At 43.2% G+C, this 19,739-nt stretch overlaps 2 protein-coding genes across 2 annotated transcripts in view; one reads left to right on the forward strand and one right to left on the reverse strand.

Moving 5' to 3' along the window:
• Positions 1-8,658, reverse strand: part of BORCS5 (BLOC-1 related complex subunit 5) — a 71,840-nt gene extending 63,182 nt beyond the window's left edge. The window contains exons 1-2 of the mRNA XM_030461768.1: positions 8,426-8,658; positions 7,395-7,538 (exon numbers count right to left, since the gene is read on the reverse strand). Coding sequence (XP_030317628.1) covers positions 7,395-7,538; positions 8,426-8,483 — 202 coding nt within the window. The 5' untranslated portion in view covers positions 8,484-8,658. The remainder of the gene's footprint in view (positions 1-7,394; positions 7,539-8,425) is intronic.
• Positions 8,659-12,811: 4,153 nt separating this feature from the next.
• Positions 12,812-17,604, forward strand: MANSC1 (MANSC domain containing 1). Its single transcript, XM_008504459.2, has 3 exons — positions 12,812-13,352; positions 14,225-14,365; positions 16,289-17,604. The coding sequence occupies exons 1-3, from the start codon at positions 13,133-13,135 to the stop codon at positions 17,269-17,271; spliced, it is 1,344 nt and encodes a 447-aa protein (XP_008502681.2). The 5' UTR covers positions 12,812-13,132; the 3' UTR covers positions 17,272-17,604.
• The last annotated feature ends 2,135 nt before the right edge of the window (positions 17,605-19,739 follow it).

A 19,739-nucleotide genomic window follows, 5' to 3' on the forward strand; every position in this document is an offset into this window, starting at 1 on the left:
TCCCAATGCTTCTCTGCTGAAGACATGCACCAGCTACAATAAAAATACCACTGCCAAGTTTTCACTTCAAACCATAATGAGATAAAAAAGGACACTCCTCATGCTGTACCTATCTTGTAAGATTCTTTCTGCCACATAACTTTGGTGTTCTTCTTATGCTACTCTCAAGTAAACTATAACCTAGTCTCTTCAGAGTGAAGGCCTTGGGTTTTGCTTTGTGAAATACCTTTCTTCATAAACAACGAAGCAATGTAAATACTCACAATGGGTGGTATGATAAAGAAAGACCTCAGTGGGTTAGCCATAATCTATTAGTTTACTTCTAATTCATGCCTGCTACAAGTTTGCTTAATGTGTCCTTAAAAATACGAAGAACAGAATTGTCACAACCCTACAGAGCAACCTCTTTCCCATGCTTTGCTATTCTTACAGAAACAGCAGTAGTATTTGTAGGTCAAGAATGCAGTTATATCAGGCTAGAGGATGCTAATGAGCTGCACACAAAAACCTTAATACAGCTACAGCCTACAATATGCACACCAGGTATGTCTGAAAAAGAATGGAGTGCACCACAAGTAACTTGCTGTAGGTCTGCAGAGAAGCCACCTCACCTGGGAACACAGGTGAGCCTGAAACAAAAGCCTCAGCATCTTTTGCTAATTTTGTTTCTCTCAGTGCTGCAAGGATCAGGAGTTCCTCTGACATAAAACAATCTGCATATGACAGCAAATGCAATTAGAAGCCTCAGCACAAGAGCCATACCTGAACTGTTTGCATAAGCCACAGTCTCTAGTTGCTTGTCAGCACACTAATACACACAAATGATCCCTGCTCTCAGGGGAACTTGAATACAACAAGCCTAAAACCACCAGACAAAACAAAAGGAAAAGTATCCTCAGATCCTTGTGCAAGGAAAATGGCAGCACAAAAGATTTACCAATATTTACAGGGGACTGGTTATCAAAAGCTTAAGTTCCTGAAGGTGTTGTTCCAGTGTTAACTGTAATGTACAAGAACACCCAACGAAGAGAAGGTCACAGCCTCTCCTACACTGCCACCTGGGGAGCAGCCTTGGCCTTCACACTAAAGGGATTAAAAAGATATCAGCCATCAAGATGTTCAGCCAAAAAGTTGAGCTGAGGAGAAGCCAGACAGCATCTGCCTGGCATATAGAGGGGATTTCAGTTTTCATTTCATAAGTTACCCAAGTTACCATCCGGGCATGAATTTGTCTTCCTAAACTCTAAGAAGACACTGTCCCTAATAGAGTACAGTCATCAGCAGCATAAAATCATAAAATAATTTGTCACCTTACAGATACCCAGAGCATTAAAGCAAGAAGAAACAAGGGACAACCACACCACATAGCTAAACTGAAGGCCTGAAATGCAGAGTAAGCTTCCACACTAAACAGATGTGCTCAGATAACATTATTGTGGACAGACAACCCATGCCCATCCTAAGAACAGATAAATTACATTTTACCAGCAGCTGTTACTTCACAACCTACATCACAGAGTCCTCTATATGATGCCACCACTAGATAGCAGAAGAACCAGGCACTTCAAGTTAACGATTCCAACATCATTATCAACATAGTGTCAAGATGTAATGAAATCACAGACTTCAGTCAGTTTAACATGTTGCTACTGAAAAGAGGATTTAACACCCTCAGCTCCACCTTCACCTGGCTCTTGTCAATTACCAGGTAACAATTCTAGCATTCACTCATCTGTCCTCCAAGGTGGCTCTGCTTACCAACCCAACATGGAACTAACCTGTACAAGATACAGCTTCAACAGAAGAGTCCAAGAAATAGCAAAGTTCGAGCAACAAGAGGATGCATGCCCACATGGCCAGAAGCAAAAGCAGCATGCACTAAGTCCCCCTTTAAACAGGGGTAAGCTGCCAGCCTGAGCATTCAGTGAATTACTGTGCTGCAAGCACCAAGTATCAGAAGAAACTAAAAGTCATTCTTGCACAGTGTGAAGAATTGGTCTGCAAAACAATAATTTCTCTTGCCATGCCTACATGTTACTTGAATTTTTAACTCGGCATCAAACCAAATGGAATGCAACTTGAAAGTTACCATTTTCTATATAAGCCATAGGCTACTAAAATACCTTGTTTTTCAGATGTTCCAGAAATGTCTCTCAAAGAAAACCCACAAAGATTATTCCCATTTCAAAGAACAAGTTAAGAGTCTGTGACATTGTTTAACCTCAGCTGGCAGAAGTAGAAAGTCATGGCCATCCCTGGCAGCTTTTGTCAACAAGCCAGGACATCTCAAATGCTCACAATATCACTTGGGTGACCAGAACTATGAAACAAGACTAGAGAGCAAACTAACTGCAAAATTCTTTCAGGACAGGAGAAGGCACAGCAATGTAAGGAAGCTTCTGCTGCTTACACAGTGCCTATGCAGATTGACAGTAACCTCTGTTTCTTTTTATTCTTCAGATTAAGACCTTTTACCAGTATAGAATTTTAGCTGGAAGTAGGAATGATTTAATTTCCAAAAAAAGTTTCAACAGTATAGCTTGTAACAAAGACTTCTTACAAATGCCTATAGTGCCAGAACAAGAGACAATAGCTTTAAACTTAAAGAGGGCAGGTCTGAATTGGACATAAAGAAGAAATTAATTTCTTTTATTATAAGTGTAGCAAGACACTGAAACAGATTGCCCAAAGAATCTGTAGATGCTGTATCACGGAAAGTGTTCAAGGTCAGGTTGGATGGGGCTTTGAGGTGAAAGATGACACTGCCCACGGGTTGGACCAGGTGAACTTAAAAGACTCCTTCCCACTCAAAGCATTCTGTGATTCTATGATTCCATGATTTCACTCTAGACTTCATTTCTTTCAAGTTTCTATTTTAGATACATGCCTGGAAGAAGGATTGCTTTTTGTAAATCTTACAGGCACCATCATACAGGAAGTCCAACCCTTTGATGTACTCTTTTGTACCTCAAGTTTCCATAACAGATGACCAAGCCAGTATTAAATACTGTCAGAAACCACTGATGTGGTTTCACATGATGTGATGACACAGCTCTGTGGGAAAAGAGTCTGCGGAGGCTTAAGGATTCCATGTGCACATCAATATGATTGTATGAAATCATTTATTAACAATTTGCACTCACTTATATAGAGAAGCCTTGTTTACACCACCATATCATGCAGGTGCCTTTGTATTCCAATTACACATTCCATTTTCACGGAACCACTCTTCTCACATGATTATTTTTCTCTTCTGTTGCCAATTAAGTTATCTCTTTCCCATTAGCTCATTTTTAGAAAACCTCTAACTAGGCCTCAATAACCATTAACCCAATGTGGCCTAAAATGAAGTAAGTCAGGATTGCTCATACCCTGTATATTTCTGAACTGTTTCCCCAACACAGCTCTGCTAAGTTGCTGAGAAGTTAAAAGACTTTTCTTCTAATACAAACTTTGGAACCTTTTGCTTTTCAGTTTACCAACTGGCAATGAACATTAAATTGTTTTTCCTGCAAGAAGACAGTCACAAATGGGTATCAAATATATTTACATTCTTCAAAACAATCCATAAGACTTACTTTGTCTTATGAAATCTGGAGCATGCCAGATACCATAGAGCTGCCCAAAACAGGCATGGACTCCACCCTCACACGTCCTGCTCCCTTTCTCAGAACTGATCAGTAAAGATTAATTTGATTTTTAATTTAACAGATACACCTATCAAAGCTTTTCCTACAATCAAGCTCCTAACATTTTGTTTGTGTAAGGTCTTACTGACCTTGGCACAACCTATTTGCAGATGGATGGATGGATCTTGAACAATTTCTTCCATATTACAAACACACACCAATACATCCTGTATACATATCCATCTTTTTTGTTCACCACTGCACTTTGCTGCCACCAGAAAAACAGACCTCAGTCCTTAAGGCTTCAAAGAGATTCTGATACCCTCTATAATAATACAATGGGCGTTCTATTTTCACAACAGAAACTTAAACGCTCTTCTCAAAAGCTTTCCAGAAGTTTGGTAACAATACTTAATTCCTTAGCCCACCCATCTTTCTTTAACTACCAAGAAAAACTGCACCCCAAACAGCAATACCATTTGCTTTTCAGCCTTTGTCCATTGCTTCCTCACTTAACTGCAGACATTAATCATTCCTAATTTAACACACTTGTTTTCAGGTTGGCCCACTTGTTGGTAAAGATGCTCTAACCACACTTTATCAGGTGGATCCCTTCTCTTGCCAGCAGCCCTTAATCCTCAGTCAGGATCCCCTGGTCATAAAAGCCAAATCCCTGGTCACAGGTGATACTTTATATAACCAATAAAAGCCTCTCTAAGACAAATCCCACACAGTGGCACCTAGTCAACCTTCTGTAGTCATGTCTACACGAAAGACCACATATTTATTTTGTTTCCAAACAGTTTAATAAGATAGGCTGCTTTGTTCATAAGCTACACAAGCTATATAATTTTGCATTACTCACAGAAAATCACTTTGATATTGTACACAGCTGGCTATGACTTCACACTACGAACTGACTGCAAGAACCAGGGACACTGAATAGAGAGACGCTTCCCTTTCATTCCCTTGTCCTCACTAAGTTACACAAAGGAAAGAAACATCATAACACTTTTCACTTTGTTCTGTATCACTTTCTAAGAGGTCTCTGCAGCAAATGCTTGCAACTAGGGAGAAGACTGGAGACTTCCTCTCTTGCTCCCTGATTGCTATAAACTTTCCTCCCAACTTAAACAAACAAACAAACAAACAAACAACAAAAAAAAAAAAAAAAAAAAAAAAAAAAGAACAAACTACTCTTATTTCATCAAACAGTAAAGTTCCCTGCTATCACTTCTAATCAAAGGTATTTTACATTCAGAATAAAATTGCAAACATTCCAAATATACAGCAGTTTCTTGAGAACAATGATTGGTTACTTCCCTCCCAGCTGTACTCCCTAAGTGTAGCTTTTTGCCCCCTTAGTTTGTATGGGATTGGGATTTGATGTTTACAAATGGCAATAGAACAGGGATCTTGTGTAATGCTTTCCTAAACAAGCTGTAACACTCCCCCCCGTTTCTGTCCACATAAATACAGCACCAGAGAAGATAGTCCCTGGCATTAAGAAAAAGACACTCCAGCCCTTGATTTACCATAGCAGGTGCTACACAACCACTTCAAGAGAGCAGACAGCCCACACCACCAAATGGCTACGTCCAACGGGTTCAAACACCAACACCAGCAAATGCTGAAATACTGACCTCTCAAGCACTGCTTATTAAGCATGCTCAGTAACAACATTATTTGAAGGAAGGCAACATTACTCAGAAGGACCCTAGAGAATCATAGATGTAACTCTGAGGTGCAATTTTTGCTGAAGAAGTCAAGGAAAGCCTAGTATGAAAGATGTAATTGGCATTTTCTTCCATGGAAGAGTGTACAACACTAAAGATCTCCAGCTTCATTGATCACAAACCCAACTCAATGTGTCTGGAAGAGAACAGTGCTTTGCTTTTCAGTGTTTTGCCTCTCAAGAACACAATCTCTTCATGACTATGTGCTTTCCCAGCCCATCAATTGAACTATTCCATTTAAATATTCTGCTTCTTCTAAGACTTGAAAGCAAAATAAAAACCCCTGGCTTTGCTTAGTCAAGGAAAAACTCAAAGGAATAATGAAGCTCACAAGGGCTATGAGTTCACATCTTCACTTCTCCAAGCTGGTAAGTTCACATTACACAAGTTTTTAGGATTGACTCCTAAAAGATCTCTGGTATCCTTCTTCAGCCATGATCCTGCATTTGAAAAATACAGAGAAGAGAGCATTTGAAAAAAGGACAACTTCTTGAGAAGGTCTATGACAAACCTGGGACCTCACAAGACTCAACTCACTCATCAGACCACACCGCTTTATGCAGTGAACACAAGTGTCACAGTCCTGTTGATCAAATAATAACTATTTGAGGCTGAAAAAGCTGTCCACAAAAGTAAACATGAGCAGTCAACAGCTGTCACCACATCTCAAGAGACTCAGAAACTATTAGCAAACCAAGGGAAATAGAAAAGGTTTCTTTCATATATATATACAGCTTCAGCTCTGAAGACAGACCAGCAAAACCAACTCAGTAATCAAGACAACTTCCCATCAAACAATTTAAAGCACACATTTAGCAGTTAAAGGACCTGAACCAGCTACCTAAGGTAGTGCCTTCCAACCTTTCTATCTCATCCACATGGCTGCTGCTATCTGTTTTTTCTCATTTCCCACCTCACTTGCTCCTTGACTAGTCATACAGGAACATTGCCTCTGGAAACAACCAACCACTACCCCCAGTTCCCAGGACTTCCACAGACCTTATGCAACCCAGGTTTGCTCACCACAGTTTAAGGCTGGGTGGAACTGAAACTATTTGTCATCACACTCTGATACATACACAGCAACCTCAGTACCAGATGTTAATGCATCTTCTAAATTTAATATGTCAGATTAAACTTCCTTATTTCTCTTGCAGATTTGGGTTCCAGAATTTACATCCCAAACTACCACTGGCAAGAATCTGATTCTGCATTTTATACAAGGCTGGACTCAGGCAAAGCATCTTCAGTCCACAGGCAATGAACCTGCCTGCTGCTGACATGAATCTGCACCAACATCAGCAATCTTAGAGTCCATTTTAAAATGGCAGTGAAAAGACAGGAATAAATCAAATACAGATTTCTACAACATCATCCACCGTAAATTTTGTAACACAGCATGCTCACTAGGTTTGCTGATAAACTGTAGGCTTGACAATTTTGATTTAAATCTTCATTTCCCTTTGGAAAGGAACAAAGAAAAACAAAGAACAAGACTATGAGGAAAAGAAAAAAAGAAAGACCGACCGTGGGAACTCAAAAAGTCCAATAATGTAAACAGAGCTGTCAACACAGGGTTAAAGGACCCACATAAGCATCAGTGCACCTCCTACCCCTCAAAACAAGAACAAAATCTTCTCAAAGTTGGTAATCTACACAAAATAATTTGATTTCAAGCAACTGAATCCATACACAGGTAGTTACGACTCTGACAGAATAACAGGCAGATGTTTTATGAGCCTAGAGCACTGCAGTCCACTATGCATTATAATGTAACACAGCACCTATCATCAAACAGTGGTGCAGCTGCACTGTCTCCACTGCAGAGACCTCATACCTCTAAACAAGTTCATCCAACATTTAGAATACTGGGAATAATTATGAAAGAACAAAAGAAAGTTTAGAACAAGAGGGTAGTGACAAATATTAACAGAAAGGGGAACTTCAGAAGGAACCTCAGGACATACCAAACACTGTCTCCATTAGGTACCAAAAAAAGGCCTTTAAAAAACAGGGCGAAAACAATCACCTTTCAAAAGGGGCTGGAAAGTTGGAATTTCCTGCAGTTTTATGACATCTGGATCATTGCTGACATTTCGAGAGGACTGCGTTCCTGGGGCAACCACCACAATGTCGTCCATTTTGGCTCGGTGCTTGGCTGGTGAAGGGGTTGCTGGAAGGATACAGAGAAAGGGGAGAGGAAATGATCAAGTTAATATGCAGATTCCATCAGAATTTAGTGATAAGAGAATGTTACCATGCTTAAAATAGTCTTCTGCAGCATGAACACATCTCTGAGATTACTCAAGGTGGTACTCCCCCTTCACACCCTCTCTCTGTGAATCTATTACATTCAGTAATTCTTTAAATTTTTAATTTTTTTTTCAAAACCAGGTTAACAGCTGGTGAAAGCCATGTTGCCTTCTCACCCCAGGGACAGACTGACAAGCTTTTGTTTTGATGATGAAAGTACCAACACCAGACACTTTATTTGTCCCAAGAGAGTAAGGCCCTTTCATAGTATATCTTCATAGGAAAAGTTCGGTTCAACAGTTTGATTTCAAGTGCATTTGAAACACTTGTTTCAGCATTGTACGCCCCTCGCTATCACTCCCAGGGAAACCTTCAGCCAGAACACCTACACCCCTGACACTCTCCTCCTTACTCGCCCCCAAGCCCGGCACCCTGTTCCCTCCCTCCCTCGTCCCGCCATCGGGAGATGGGCCCTGGCCTGGGCCCTGGGGTGCACCCACCTCGCCGGCTCTGCCTCCCACTCCTTGGGTGCTGCCCCCCGCGCCCTCCTAGCCCACCCCAGAGGAGAGGCCGGGCCGCCTCGCACCGAGAAGCCGCTCCCTTCCCCACAGCAACCGCCCCCACCCCTCTCCTTCCCCGATACCGCTGCGCCAGGCCCCTGCACAGCCTCACCTCCTTCTCGCAGGCACCCCCGCAGTGACACAGGGACAGAGAACCCCGATCCCGGAGCCCTCCCTCCCACCCAGCCACCGCCCGGTAGTACACGCAGACCCTTCCCTCCCGCCCCGCAGCGTGGCGGGCACCGACCTGAGGCGCTGGGCTCTCCCGGGCGGCTCTCGGCCTCCGCGCTCTGCTCCGCTCCCATAGTGACGGTGGCGGCGGCAGCGCCACCGACTTTCTCCTCCTCTTCTTCCCTCCGTTTCTCTCTCTCTCCCCCCCGCCTCCGGCAGCGCGGGGGATACCGCCGCTCCCGCGGCCACCAAAGCCGACGGGGCTTCCGCCTGCGCCGGCCGGCGTCTGCACCCGGGTCACGGGCAGGCCCCGCCCGGTGCGGCGCGGCTGCGGGCGGGGCTCCGCTGAGAGGCCGAGGCCGCAGGGGCCGGGAGGGGAAGGGAGCAGGGGGGAAGAGAGGGTTGGGGTAGCTGGGGACTCTGGCTGAGCCACCCGGGGCCCGGCGCTGGCCGCAGCTTTCCTGGGATCTGCCCTGACAGAGCGGCAGCGGGACCGCACGGCGGACTCCGGGGAGCGGGGCGGACACAAAACGTCTCTAATCTGTTGTTTTGTTATTTTGGTTTTGATTTGTTTGTTTGTTTTGTTTTGTTTCTAATTAGGGATATTAAATTTTCTTCTGCAAGCCAGTTTGCCAAACCCCAGAGTGTCAGGTATGCGTCCGAGGACGCCAAATAATTCCATCCTCGGCAGAGCCATGCTATTCTCCTGTGGTTTGCTTGGTGGGCTCACATCATCCCCCCAAAACCGCAGCCCCTTCTCTGATACAGGGCATCGAGTGGGCGGGAAAACGCCGTCTCCAGATGCCTTTGTCTTTGTACCAGGACGGAGATAAAAAAGCAGCCCAGATCAAAAATTCACAGGTGACTGCTGTTAAACAAAAGTAAAACGCTGAGAAGGAAACATACTTTGAGATTTCAAAGTTATTATTTTAAAATTTGACAGACAAAGCAGCAATTGTCTGACAGAAGAATTGTCAGTAAACATGGCACAGCGCTGGCTGTGCTGGCTTCTGAACGGGTCCATTCTCCACTCACACAAGATGCCCAGTGACACTGAAAGCTGAAAGTATCGTTTCCTTTGGCTGCCTTTGCTAATTGCCACCAAGATTTAACTTAACACACACAAAAAAAAAATGCTCCTGTCCCATAGATAGGAACTGCACCTCAGAACTGGTAGAGAGACCAACGTTCTGGAAAGATAATCCCAATCCCACACCACCTTTTGTCAGCTATAGGCTGCATTCTGTGCTTTTGTAACCTAATAATAACAGACCTTTCTTTCAAGTACCTAACCAGCTGCTTGATTCCTGCCAAAATACCAACTAAATTGTATGAAAGCAATGTTATTATTCTGGAGGAAGAACAAAACCATTGTTGGTACAATTCAGTTTACAAACTTGAGCTCATAATCTGGAATATGCACAGACATGATTGAATTTAAACACAGTGAGTAGTGTAAGTGGCTTTTAAGGGAGGATTGACAGAGTTTAAAGATACATCAGTGTTAAAAATAAAGTGCATGATGTCCACAGAATTACAGTCTAACCAGTACTTGCCATAATGTCATTACACATCAGCCTAGGAGAAGTTTTTTAATTAGCTCAATTGGATCAGCATATTTAACTACAATTCACATCCTTTCAACTTCCATGTAATGGACTTCTTGCTTCTCTCTAAAGAGTTTTCATTTATTATTGAGAAAGTGTGATTTTGCAGTAGATTACCACCCCAGAAAAGTTTTAATTTAGCAACCAAGATGTGTCTGCCATGTGGGTGTTTATCACTGAAAACATTGTTAAAGATATATTTTAATGTGTGAGTTTGTGTAAGTGAATTCTTTATTTTTCCTCTAATGTGAATTAAATACAAGTGTTCTGCAGTGTTCTGCAGCCAGTAGCTAAATTAATGTACCTGAAATAGTGTACAGTTGTACATATCTACCTTTGAATACATAAATCTCATGTTTGTATTACCGTGACCCAAGCAACTTAAGAGCTTTGGCAAATGTTTTAGATCATTTCTTATCAGTTTCATTTTTCCTTTATTACTTACTCTGTGCATTCAATGCTTGAAACAAGGGGATTATTTAAAATTGTGCAAATGGCATTATTAAGCATGTAGCTCCAGGTTCCTCAGAAGGTGTGAGCTAGGTCTTAAAAAGCTGTGCATGGGGAATAGCCCTGCCCCACCTGCTCCTGCATTGTGATCTGTTGGCATGCAGCCCTGATTAGAGGGGCACAGTTCCCTTGGCCTTGTTGCTGCCATCCAGCATTACAAAATGCGATGGCCACACTCTGAGAATGCCTTACAATGACTAGTCTGGGGGCAGGGGAATTAACTATATATATAGAATATTTGAATGTGAATACCCACAAACATACATTTTATATATATATATATATATATATATATATATATATATATATAGTTTGAAGTTCCTCTTATCTGTCCCAGCTGTTTCACGCTGTAGTGCACCAGGTCCTGAGCAGAGAGGCAGGAAGACACCTTTAGCACTGCAGCACTGTGATGCAGGGCTGACACTGTCCCACCATCCTTCTCTCTCTTGGCCTCCCTTTTTTCTCATCTCAGTGGGAAGGGCAGCTCAGCAGGTGTTAAGCAAAGCTGGCTCTCTCCTCACCATTTTCATGGGTTTCTGTGAGGCTTTTGATGGGTCTGGGCTACCCCTGCAACTCAGAAGCTGGGCTGAGTTGCACCTGCTCTCTGCAGGGAGATTGGGTGCTCACCCTACACATAGGAAGATGGGAATGGACCAGTGATAGCTGGACCTGTGCAATGGCAGCATCCCATAGCATGTCTTCTGCCTTGCTCATACCATATTGTTGTATCAGACCTTCTCATATTACCATAATCATCTAAGTCTGTCTCTGTGCAGTTTTCCACATGCACATTCCACACACATTCTAGTACCCTGACACCTTAATGATATGTCAACAGTCAAGAGCCATCTTCTTGCCCCACCAATTATGACCACCCCAGCCCAACCTTTAGCCTTTTTTTGAGCTTCTTTAAGCTTAGGTTCTCCCAATACCACTTTTGAAGCAAAGGCAGGTGGGAGCTGAGACTATGCTCAATGTATAAGCCCAGGTAATATTTGTGTTTGCTTTTAGTATTCAGTCCCATGGTTCATTCACTGTGTGATATGAACCTTAAAAGTGCTCTTACAGCTTTTTCTTTTACTAGGGAAAATAATATTACCAGTTTATCCAAAGAGAGAAACTTGGGTATCCAAAGCATTCCTTTACATTTCGCAAAACTAAAAATAAACTGTATTTTTAAAAAAAATTAAAAAGCATAAAGAATGAGAAAAATTACAATGAAACATTACCAGTTGCCCCAAATTGGCCTTTTCATATGAAATGAAATTATGGGCTTTTTCAACACTTATGTCCAAAGAAAAGCCAGCACCCAGCTGCATGAACAAAAGGAGATGTGAAGAGCAAGTCAGCCACTCATGCCTTGGCACCGACCCGTGGTGTTAGGCAGAGCACGGGACAGGCAGAGCAGCAGCCGTGAAGCACGATGTGCCCCCACTGCTGCCACCAGAACCACACCCCTTCCAAGGAGGGATCTCAGAGAAGCAAGAAGTCTCACCTCAAATGCACTTTCTCTCTTTAAAGTAGACACCAGGTGTCTGCCAGAGACATGATGAGGCTCCCTGGTTTTGTTTTTGTACTCCAGCCACAACAGTGTGTAAAATAACCTGCCCTTTGGTAAAAGGGCATTGCTAAAAAGAATAGGGCTTTTATTTACAGACAACTATTATTTTACATAAGATGCAGGATGAGAGACCAGAAAAAAAGAAGGAATATATCTGACAAACCCTTTATTTCTTGCGCTCTAGGCCAGTTCTACTTGTACACACTGCCCCAAAAATAATAATTCAAAAAAATAAAAAGAGGAAATTAACAATTTCCAAGTAAAATCATGACTTGAACAAGTAATTGCATTAAAGCTATTGAGGGAAGAATTGGCTAAAACACCAGTAGTCCAAGCCAGGCTTGTCTGTACAACTCCCATTCAGCAACCACCCTGTGCTTGGCAGGATTACTGAGGTAGCAAAAAGACACTTACGCAGACACTGAAATATCCACCTGTCCGTTCAGACCAGGATATGCACATTAGTTGCTTTCATTAGAGCCTCCCAAAGCCAACCTCAGTCGGTGAAGAGACAGGTCAAGCTGCCAGCGAAGACCCATCAACCCGACCCGATTAGTTTCAGAGGGTGTCTTTTCCCTTTGCGAAGGATGCTGAGGACAAGCCCCCGGGGACGATGCGGGTTTGGAGGCGGTGGGGCACCACGGAAGCCCCGACGTGGAGACGGCACTGGAGGCAGGAGGGAGGGCAGATGGAAGAGAGAGGGCAGAGGGGTGTGAAAGAGAATGGAGGGCAGGCAGTCAGCAGAGGAGGCAGGCAGGAGGGCGGGCTGAGGGTGTCCCGGTCCCGCCTCCCTCGGCCCCTCCTCCCGGACGTTCCGGCGGGCCGGGGCTCCCGTCTTTCCCCTTCGCTGCCCTCTCGCCCCCGGTCGCGGAGCGGAGCCCAGGCCGGCCTCGCCGCTGCCTTCCCCACACACCGGACAGCCCAAAGGTGCCCCCCAAAAAAGCTTCCCCGCCCCGGGAGCAGAGGAGGCATCTCGGCAGCGGCTTCTCCGGCTACCAGCGGTTCGGGAAGCTCGCCGCGAAATCCGGTTCCTGGCCGAGGAGGGTCCGGTACGTCTGTGGTAAGGGGCACCCTAAGGGCTGGCGAAGACCCCAGCCGAGGGACCATGTCTCCCCTCAGCAGCCAGTGGCCGGTTTGCTTGCTGATGATCACCTGCGTGATGTCCGGACCATCCCTGAGTCAAGAGTGCTCCGCGGAGAAAAGGGAAAATGTCATCGTCGATATAAACTTGGCCCTGGCCAAAGGCGTCGGGGGCACAGAGCCGGTGCATGCAGCAACCCCGGAGGCTTGCGTTCAGCACTGCTGCTCGGGGGAAAAGCTCTCAGGTAACCATCCCCCTTCCTCTTCTTTCGGTCTTCTCTGTTCCGGCCTACGAACCCTTTGGGAAATTACTTCTGAAGTTTGTTGGACTCGCTTTTTATTCCAGCAAGGAGGAACGAGGCTGTGCTCCGTGTTCAGCAGGGAGACTTCAATTCATCTTTTCGTCCACGCTGCCACCAGTGGCAGCATGCGGCTGCGGTCCTGTTCTGATAAGCGTGCTGTTAGACCCCTAGCTCTGCAGGGAAATAGATGCAGCGAAGGAACAGTGATAGTTTTAAACGTTAAAACCTCTCAGACCCTCTAAGATGCATAAATTGTATTTAATAGATGTGCTACAAACTAACTCCCTTTTTGTGCTTCGTTTCATTTTAGCCAAAAATTCGAGTACTTATCCTTCTCTGGGACAGCTCGGTTGCTTCAAGCTCTTGGAGCTGTAGGAGGTCGAGCACCAAGTAGAAATGGTGGTGTTAAAGATGAACCCCTCCAAGAAGCAACAGTCTTAGAAATTCCTGGGATATGATGAGGAAAAGTAAATAGAGCTATTCATTTCCCATTAGTATATCAGGGAGATTTTCAGCTTTATCAAAATTTGTAAGTGAGAAATTATTATAGTGCATGTTTTCAGTATGGTACAGGTAAAGGGAGGATGGGAGGTTAGACTTATTTTTTCCCTAAGCTCATGTACAGGAAGAGGAATGTGTGACCTTTTGTATATTGGCCCTGGACCATTTGTTTGCAGTCCTGGGTTGTTTTTCCTGTAGGAATGTTGGATGTTAGTTTTTCATTGTGTGAGTAAGAGGAAAACTACTAACAGACCAGAGGTTATTATCGAGATGGTACAAAAGTTCTTAATGCTGAAATATATCATGTTTTGCAGGAGGCAAGATGTGTAACTTGGTGATTTTCAATGCTCAAAGAACAAGTGTGTATCCAAGCTGCTACCTGTTTTTCTGTCCTAGCACAGAGGCTTGTCCAATGAAACCTGCAACAGGATATGTGAGCTACAAGCTAATTAGAGGTAAATAACAGTAAAAGCTGCTGACCCCCAAACTAGATGACCTTTGCATCTGTGACTTTTCAGTAGTGACTGGAAAATGTTTGTGAGTTGTATTTTTAGTAAAATATTTTGAGTACTGTAATTTTAAAATGCTGGGTTTTTTGCTTTGTGGGAGATGGATGGGTAGGTGTATGGTGAGATCTTGTGTGGGCCCAGTTTCCCAGATGGAATAACATCCTGACCCTTATGAAAATTCTTTTGTATTAGACTTGGAACTCTTTCCCTTGCTGAAAACAAAAAGAAGCTGCTTCCATCTTGGTGTGTTTAAGAAGGAAAAATTCCTGTACATAATAATGCTCGAGTATTGCTGAAAGCAATGGAAATATGATGCCTTTGTAGCCACTTACATGCTTGAAGGATCCATGCTACACTGATGGATACCATATACACACAAAAAGAAACATTAAGCAAATGTTGAACAAGCCTTGGAGCACCTGTGGTGTTACTGAGTAGCTGGCAATAGCAATCATTATTTTCTGTTTTGAGTTAGAGAATCTGAAGTGCAGATGAGGAGTCACTGTCGTGTGCTGTGGGATTTTTATTAGCAAGTCTTCCTTGCTGACTGATGTTAACTTGCACCAGACCTGTCTGAACAGCTCAGAGAAGAAACTGATAATTACAGTGTCCTCCTGCCATGACTTCATAAGGTGGCTTCAGTGTGGGTGCTTGAGAGAGCAGAATTTTTGCAGAAACTCAGTTTGTGCTGTAAAAGATAACTTTTCCAAAATGAACTATGCAAGGGGTGGCAGCAGGTTATGTAAAAACATTATTTATATAGTGTTAACAAATATCTTTTTGCAAGCACAATAGTGCAGGAACTGGGCAAAAGCAATATGCAACAAGTTACATGCCTGCAAACTAGTAGTAGTAGTACTACTCTCTTATCTATCTTCCTCCCTTAGAAGAATATATAGGGATTTCAACCAAAGAAACAGGAACTGTAATTGTGCTTGTGCTTCCACCCTGCTTGTTGTGCAATGATGGGTTAGCAACTTGATTATATATGCCAGCCAGTCTTCCCAAGAGCTTGTGCTCACCTAGAATTTCTCTCATACCTGTGCGGAATCAGGTAACTGTTTGGGTTATTAGTTGTATGGAATTTGTTACATAGCACTGGTATCCTACTACCAAATTCTATTAAATAGCACTCACCCATCTGGTTTGCAAACAACAGATACCTGTTTCTGGAGAAATGCTCATGTTCAGTCTGCTTCTTATGCAGATCTTCACAGCACATACCTCAGAGGCTTTTGGAGCAGTGTCTTTCTTCTAGCATGGCAGTAGGAGCTCAGGTCTTTCTTACAAATCAGTATGCATATAAAATGATCTATAAAATGGGGATATTATTGCCACCTTGTATTGAATGATTTTTTTTATGTGAATTGAAATGTATCGAACAGTCATGGGGTGCTTGGATATTACAAGAAAGGGGAGTATATAGTCACCTTGGCTAGGTGGAGGTGTGTACATCTAACAAATAAAAGTGAGGTTGATAACATCTACTTCTTATCTGGCAGAGGCTGGTAATAGTTTAAAGGCAATGGACCTACTCATTGTACATGGTTAAATAAAACACTTAAATGCATGCAACACATAAAACAATCAGATTGGGATGATTGCTCTGCACAGGTGAATTCTGTGAGAACAGAGCATTCAGGGTCTGCTATTCCCAGGCTTGAGAGTGACAGTCTTTATGGCACAGAATTTAAAAGTAATTCACCATATTTTAAAGCAAGAAAGTTTGATGCCTTGGTGTCATTAGTTACTGCTTTCTGGAGCCTCCTTATGTCTCTATTACTAAGAAAAACAAATTGTTATGGTAAGGCTAGGGTAGCCAAAAATAGATTTAATTATTAAATATTGGTATTTCCTTTCTATTTTCAGAAACCCGTGCCCCGGAGAATACATCCTTTGAAAGTGAGGACTCTTTTTCAAATGAGTATTCTTTGCCTTCAGATACTGGAGCCTTTATTTCTCACAGTCAAACTAGCCCTCAGAAACCTACTGCTGCTGTGCAACAATCTGTCTCTCAGCCATCTGAACTCCCGAATTCCATGGCCAAGCATTTGGACAACAGTGAATTTCATACAGCTTTTCCCGAATCTCAACAGGCGAAACATCCTGAGAGCTTAGATCCCACCCCCAGGCAGAAAGTAATGAACCTGCCTTCAAATGCATCTTCTGCTGTTCACATTGGAAACCTCTCTGCTTCGTTCCCAACCACTCAGTCTCCTGTTCCAGAACCCAGCAGTACTATTCTTACTCCTCTGCCTACAAGTACCTCCCAACTGGAATTGCAGACAACCTCACTGCCTACCACCTTAGGTGGTGCTAAACCTACTGCTGTCACCACCACCTTGCTGCCTGCTGCAGGTAGGGGTAAACCTGCTACCCCTGACACCACCATCGCTGTTACTCCTCTTCCTCTTTCCAGTCCCACAGCTTCTGCTTCAACAACTAAGCAGGTGACCACAAGTTCCAGATCTGCTACCACCCTGCCAGGGCTAAGAACTCCAGCCATTCCTCTTGAGACAACAATTGTCTCTTCCAACAGTTCCAGCCAGGTTACCCTCCTCTCTTCCTCAGGTTTCACCCTGTCTTCTAGTGGTTCTCCCATAGCTTCCCAAAACAACCCTGAGGGTTATGACCTACCTGATTCAGAAAGCTATCTGCCAGAGGGTGTTCTGAGAGAGAAAGGTGTCATTCAGCTGGAAGAAAAAAGCAGCCTTATAGCAGCTTTGCTTTTTGGAGTGATATTCTTTTTACTAGTTATTGCACTGACAGGGAAGAAAATACGTGAATCTCTTCAGAAGAGACATTATACCAGGCTGGATTACTTGATTAATGGAATATATGCTGATGTATGATGGAGAGGGGGGATACAATTGTGAGGAGCATCTCTCATCCTTGAGAGGACAACTCTGAAATGGAACAGTAGATATTGAAATGTCAGATGAGGATGAATTCTTTTTTCAGCCGCTAATGGAAAAGTGGCAAATGGCTTTGGTGGGGTAAAGAGCTGCTTTTTCTACCCTGAACACTAATGTCTGTAATTTTTGATTTATTACTAAATCTGGAAAATAAACACAAAAATCCAAGTTAAGCTAAGAAGGTCTTCTGTTTAAGAAGAAAAAGCATTTGAAGAGCTTAAGCTGTACTGTGACAAGGTTAGTGGAATAAAAGCACATCTAATAAAGTGAGTACCTCTGCCAAGTGTATTTTCAATGCTATTTGCACCAAAATGCCCTGGCGTTGCACAACTGACAATCCCATTTACTCGTATCTGTAGCTTTAAAGGAGTACTTATTAGAGCTTTGCATCTCAATGGTTTTAGGTACAAACAGTAAAAATTGTAGTACACATAACATAGATGGGTTAATTTTCCTTAGTTACTTAGAGCTAAGGAAATTAATTTTCCTTTGCTTCTGCATTCAGTTTTGGGTTCTCCAGTTCATGAAGGACAAGGAACTACTGGAGAGAGCCCAGCAAAGAGCCACTAAGATGACTGGGGGACTGGAGCATCTTACTGTATAAAGAAAGGCAGAGGGAACTGGGTCTGTTTAGCCTGGCGATGACTGAGGGAGCATCTCATCAATGCTTACAAGTGTCAGGAGGATGGGACCAGACTCTTTTCAGTTGTGTATGGTGACAAGGCAAGGGGCAGTAGTCACAAACTGCAGCACAGGGTGTTCAACCAAAACATAAGGAAGAGCTTCTTTACTGTAAGAGTAACAGAGCATTGCAACAGGCTGCCCAAAGAGCTGCTGCAGTCTGTCCTGGGAACATTCAAAACCTGCCTGGATGCCATCCTGTGCAACCTGCTATAAGTGAATCCACTCTCACAGGTTGGATTAGATGATCTACAGAGGTCCCTTCTAACCCTTAATATTCTGTGATTCTGTTTATGCATATATATGTATCCTTAATGTTTTTTTTTTCCATACGTCACAAACCGTCCTTAGAACCTCACGTGGCAAATCTGAGTTTGCCTTTTCCACAGAGTTTACTACATTGCTTTTTTGCAGTGTATATCAGGGAGAGTTTTTATCACATCAAAGTAAAGCAAGCTGCAGTCAAGCTCTTTTGTGAGAAATGGTACAACCAAGTGGCCTGCCACGTGCATGGGAGGGGATCTGTTCTGAGACATGTACATCCCTAACAGCTGAGACTCAGCACCCCCTCACAGAGCTGGCAGAAACTTGGGAGGGGGCTTACAGTGACAGCGGCTCTACTGTTGGCAGAAGACATACAGAAAGGTGGGGTCTCCATTTATTGAACATCTAGAGGGAGACAAAACCAAGTTTTAAAGGAACATGGTGGCTCTGTTGCAGAAGGGTGCTGACCTCAGAGAAGCTCCCTGCAGTCAGCATGAGTGGGTGAACAAGGTTGCGTTTACCTTTGTGCTTCTGGCGTTCTCCTGATTCCCTCACCAGCCTGGTGGCCCTCAAAAGAGCTGCTTACAACACAGTGCTGGACTTGCTGCCTCTCTTGCCTGCACAGAGCTCTTCCTGGCTCTCAATGTACACTTCAATGGTCATCTACATGTGACTGGTAATAAGCACAGCTGCTCTACGTGTTTCCTCATCTCTTCAACACGAGATGAATGAGAGTACATGTGAGCATCTACTGCTTGCTACACAGCTTCTAGTTCTTATTATTCACGTTGCCCTTCACATACACCCAGATGAATGAAAGACTATGTTTCAAAGTGTCCATGTGGTTGGCAGCATAATCAGCAACAAGCATGAAGACAGAGAAGGAAGGCTGCCTCATGAATACAAGAAAATAATTCTATTACAAAGTTTGAAACGTAACTTGCATCCAACAGGTTCTTACATCTGTCAGGTTTAGTGTGGTGGGAAGAAGGTGTGATCCAAAAATGGCCTCAAGGCAAGTATTTCAAGAGCTCTAATGATGACTTTATACAGAAAATGCTCTGAAAATTCCATTATTGCAAGATCAAAGAAAAGTCAATGTTCCTTATGTCAAGGAATGTAAGTTCTTACTATATGGAGGCTGGAAATCACTTTGTAGATACAAAACCAGATGGTTTTCTGCACTGCTGAAGTTTGATAATGCTTAAATGAAAAACATTTTGGATAACCTCTTAAAACTGATTGAAGTTACAAAAGAAAAGTATCCCAAGTTCATCATCTTTTCTGTTGACAAGCTAAGTCTGTTGCTTAGCTTTTAGTTTTTTGGTTGGTTGGTTTTTAATAATGATTTTCAAAGATTTCTGGTGAAGGAACATGGTGAGGGAAACAGAATTTCTGGGAAAGGAGTTAATAAATTTATAAGTATTGGGCCCAGTTGTGGGTTGTAAAAATGCAGGCAC

This window comes from Calypte anna, chromosome 1 (assembly GCF_003957555.1).
Source record: "Calypte anna isolate BGI_N300 chromosome 1, bCalAnn1_v1.p, whole genome shotgun sequence".
Taxonomy (NCBI): Eukaryota; Metazoa; Chordata; class Aves; order Apodiformes; family Trochilidae; genus Calypte; species Calypte anna.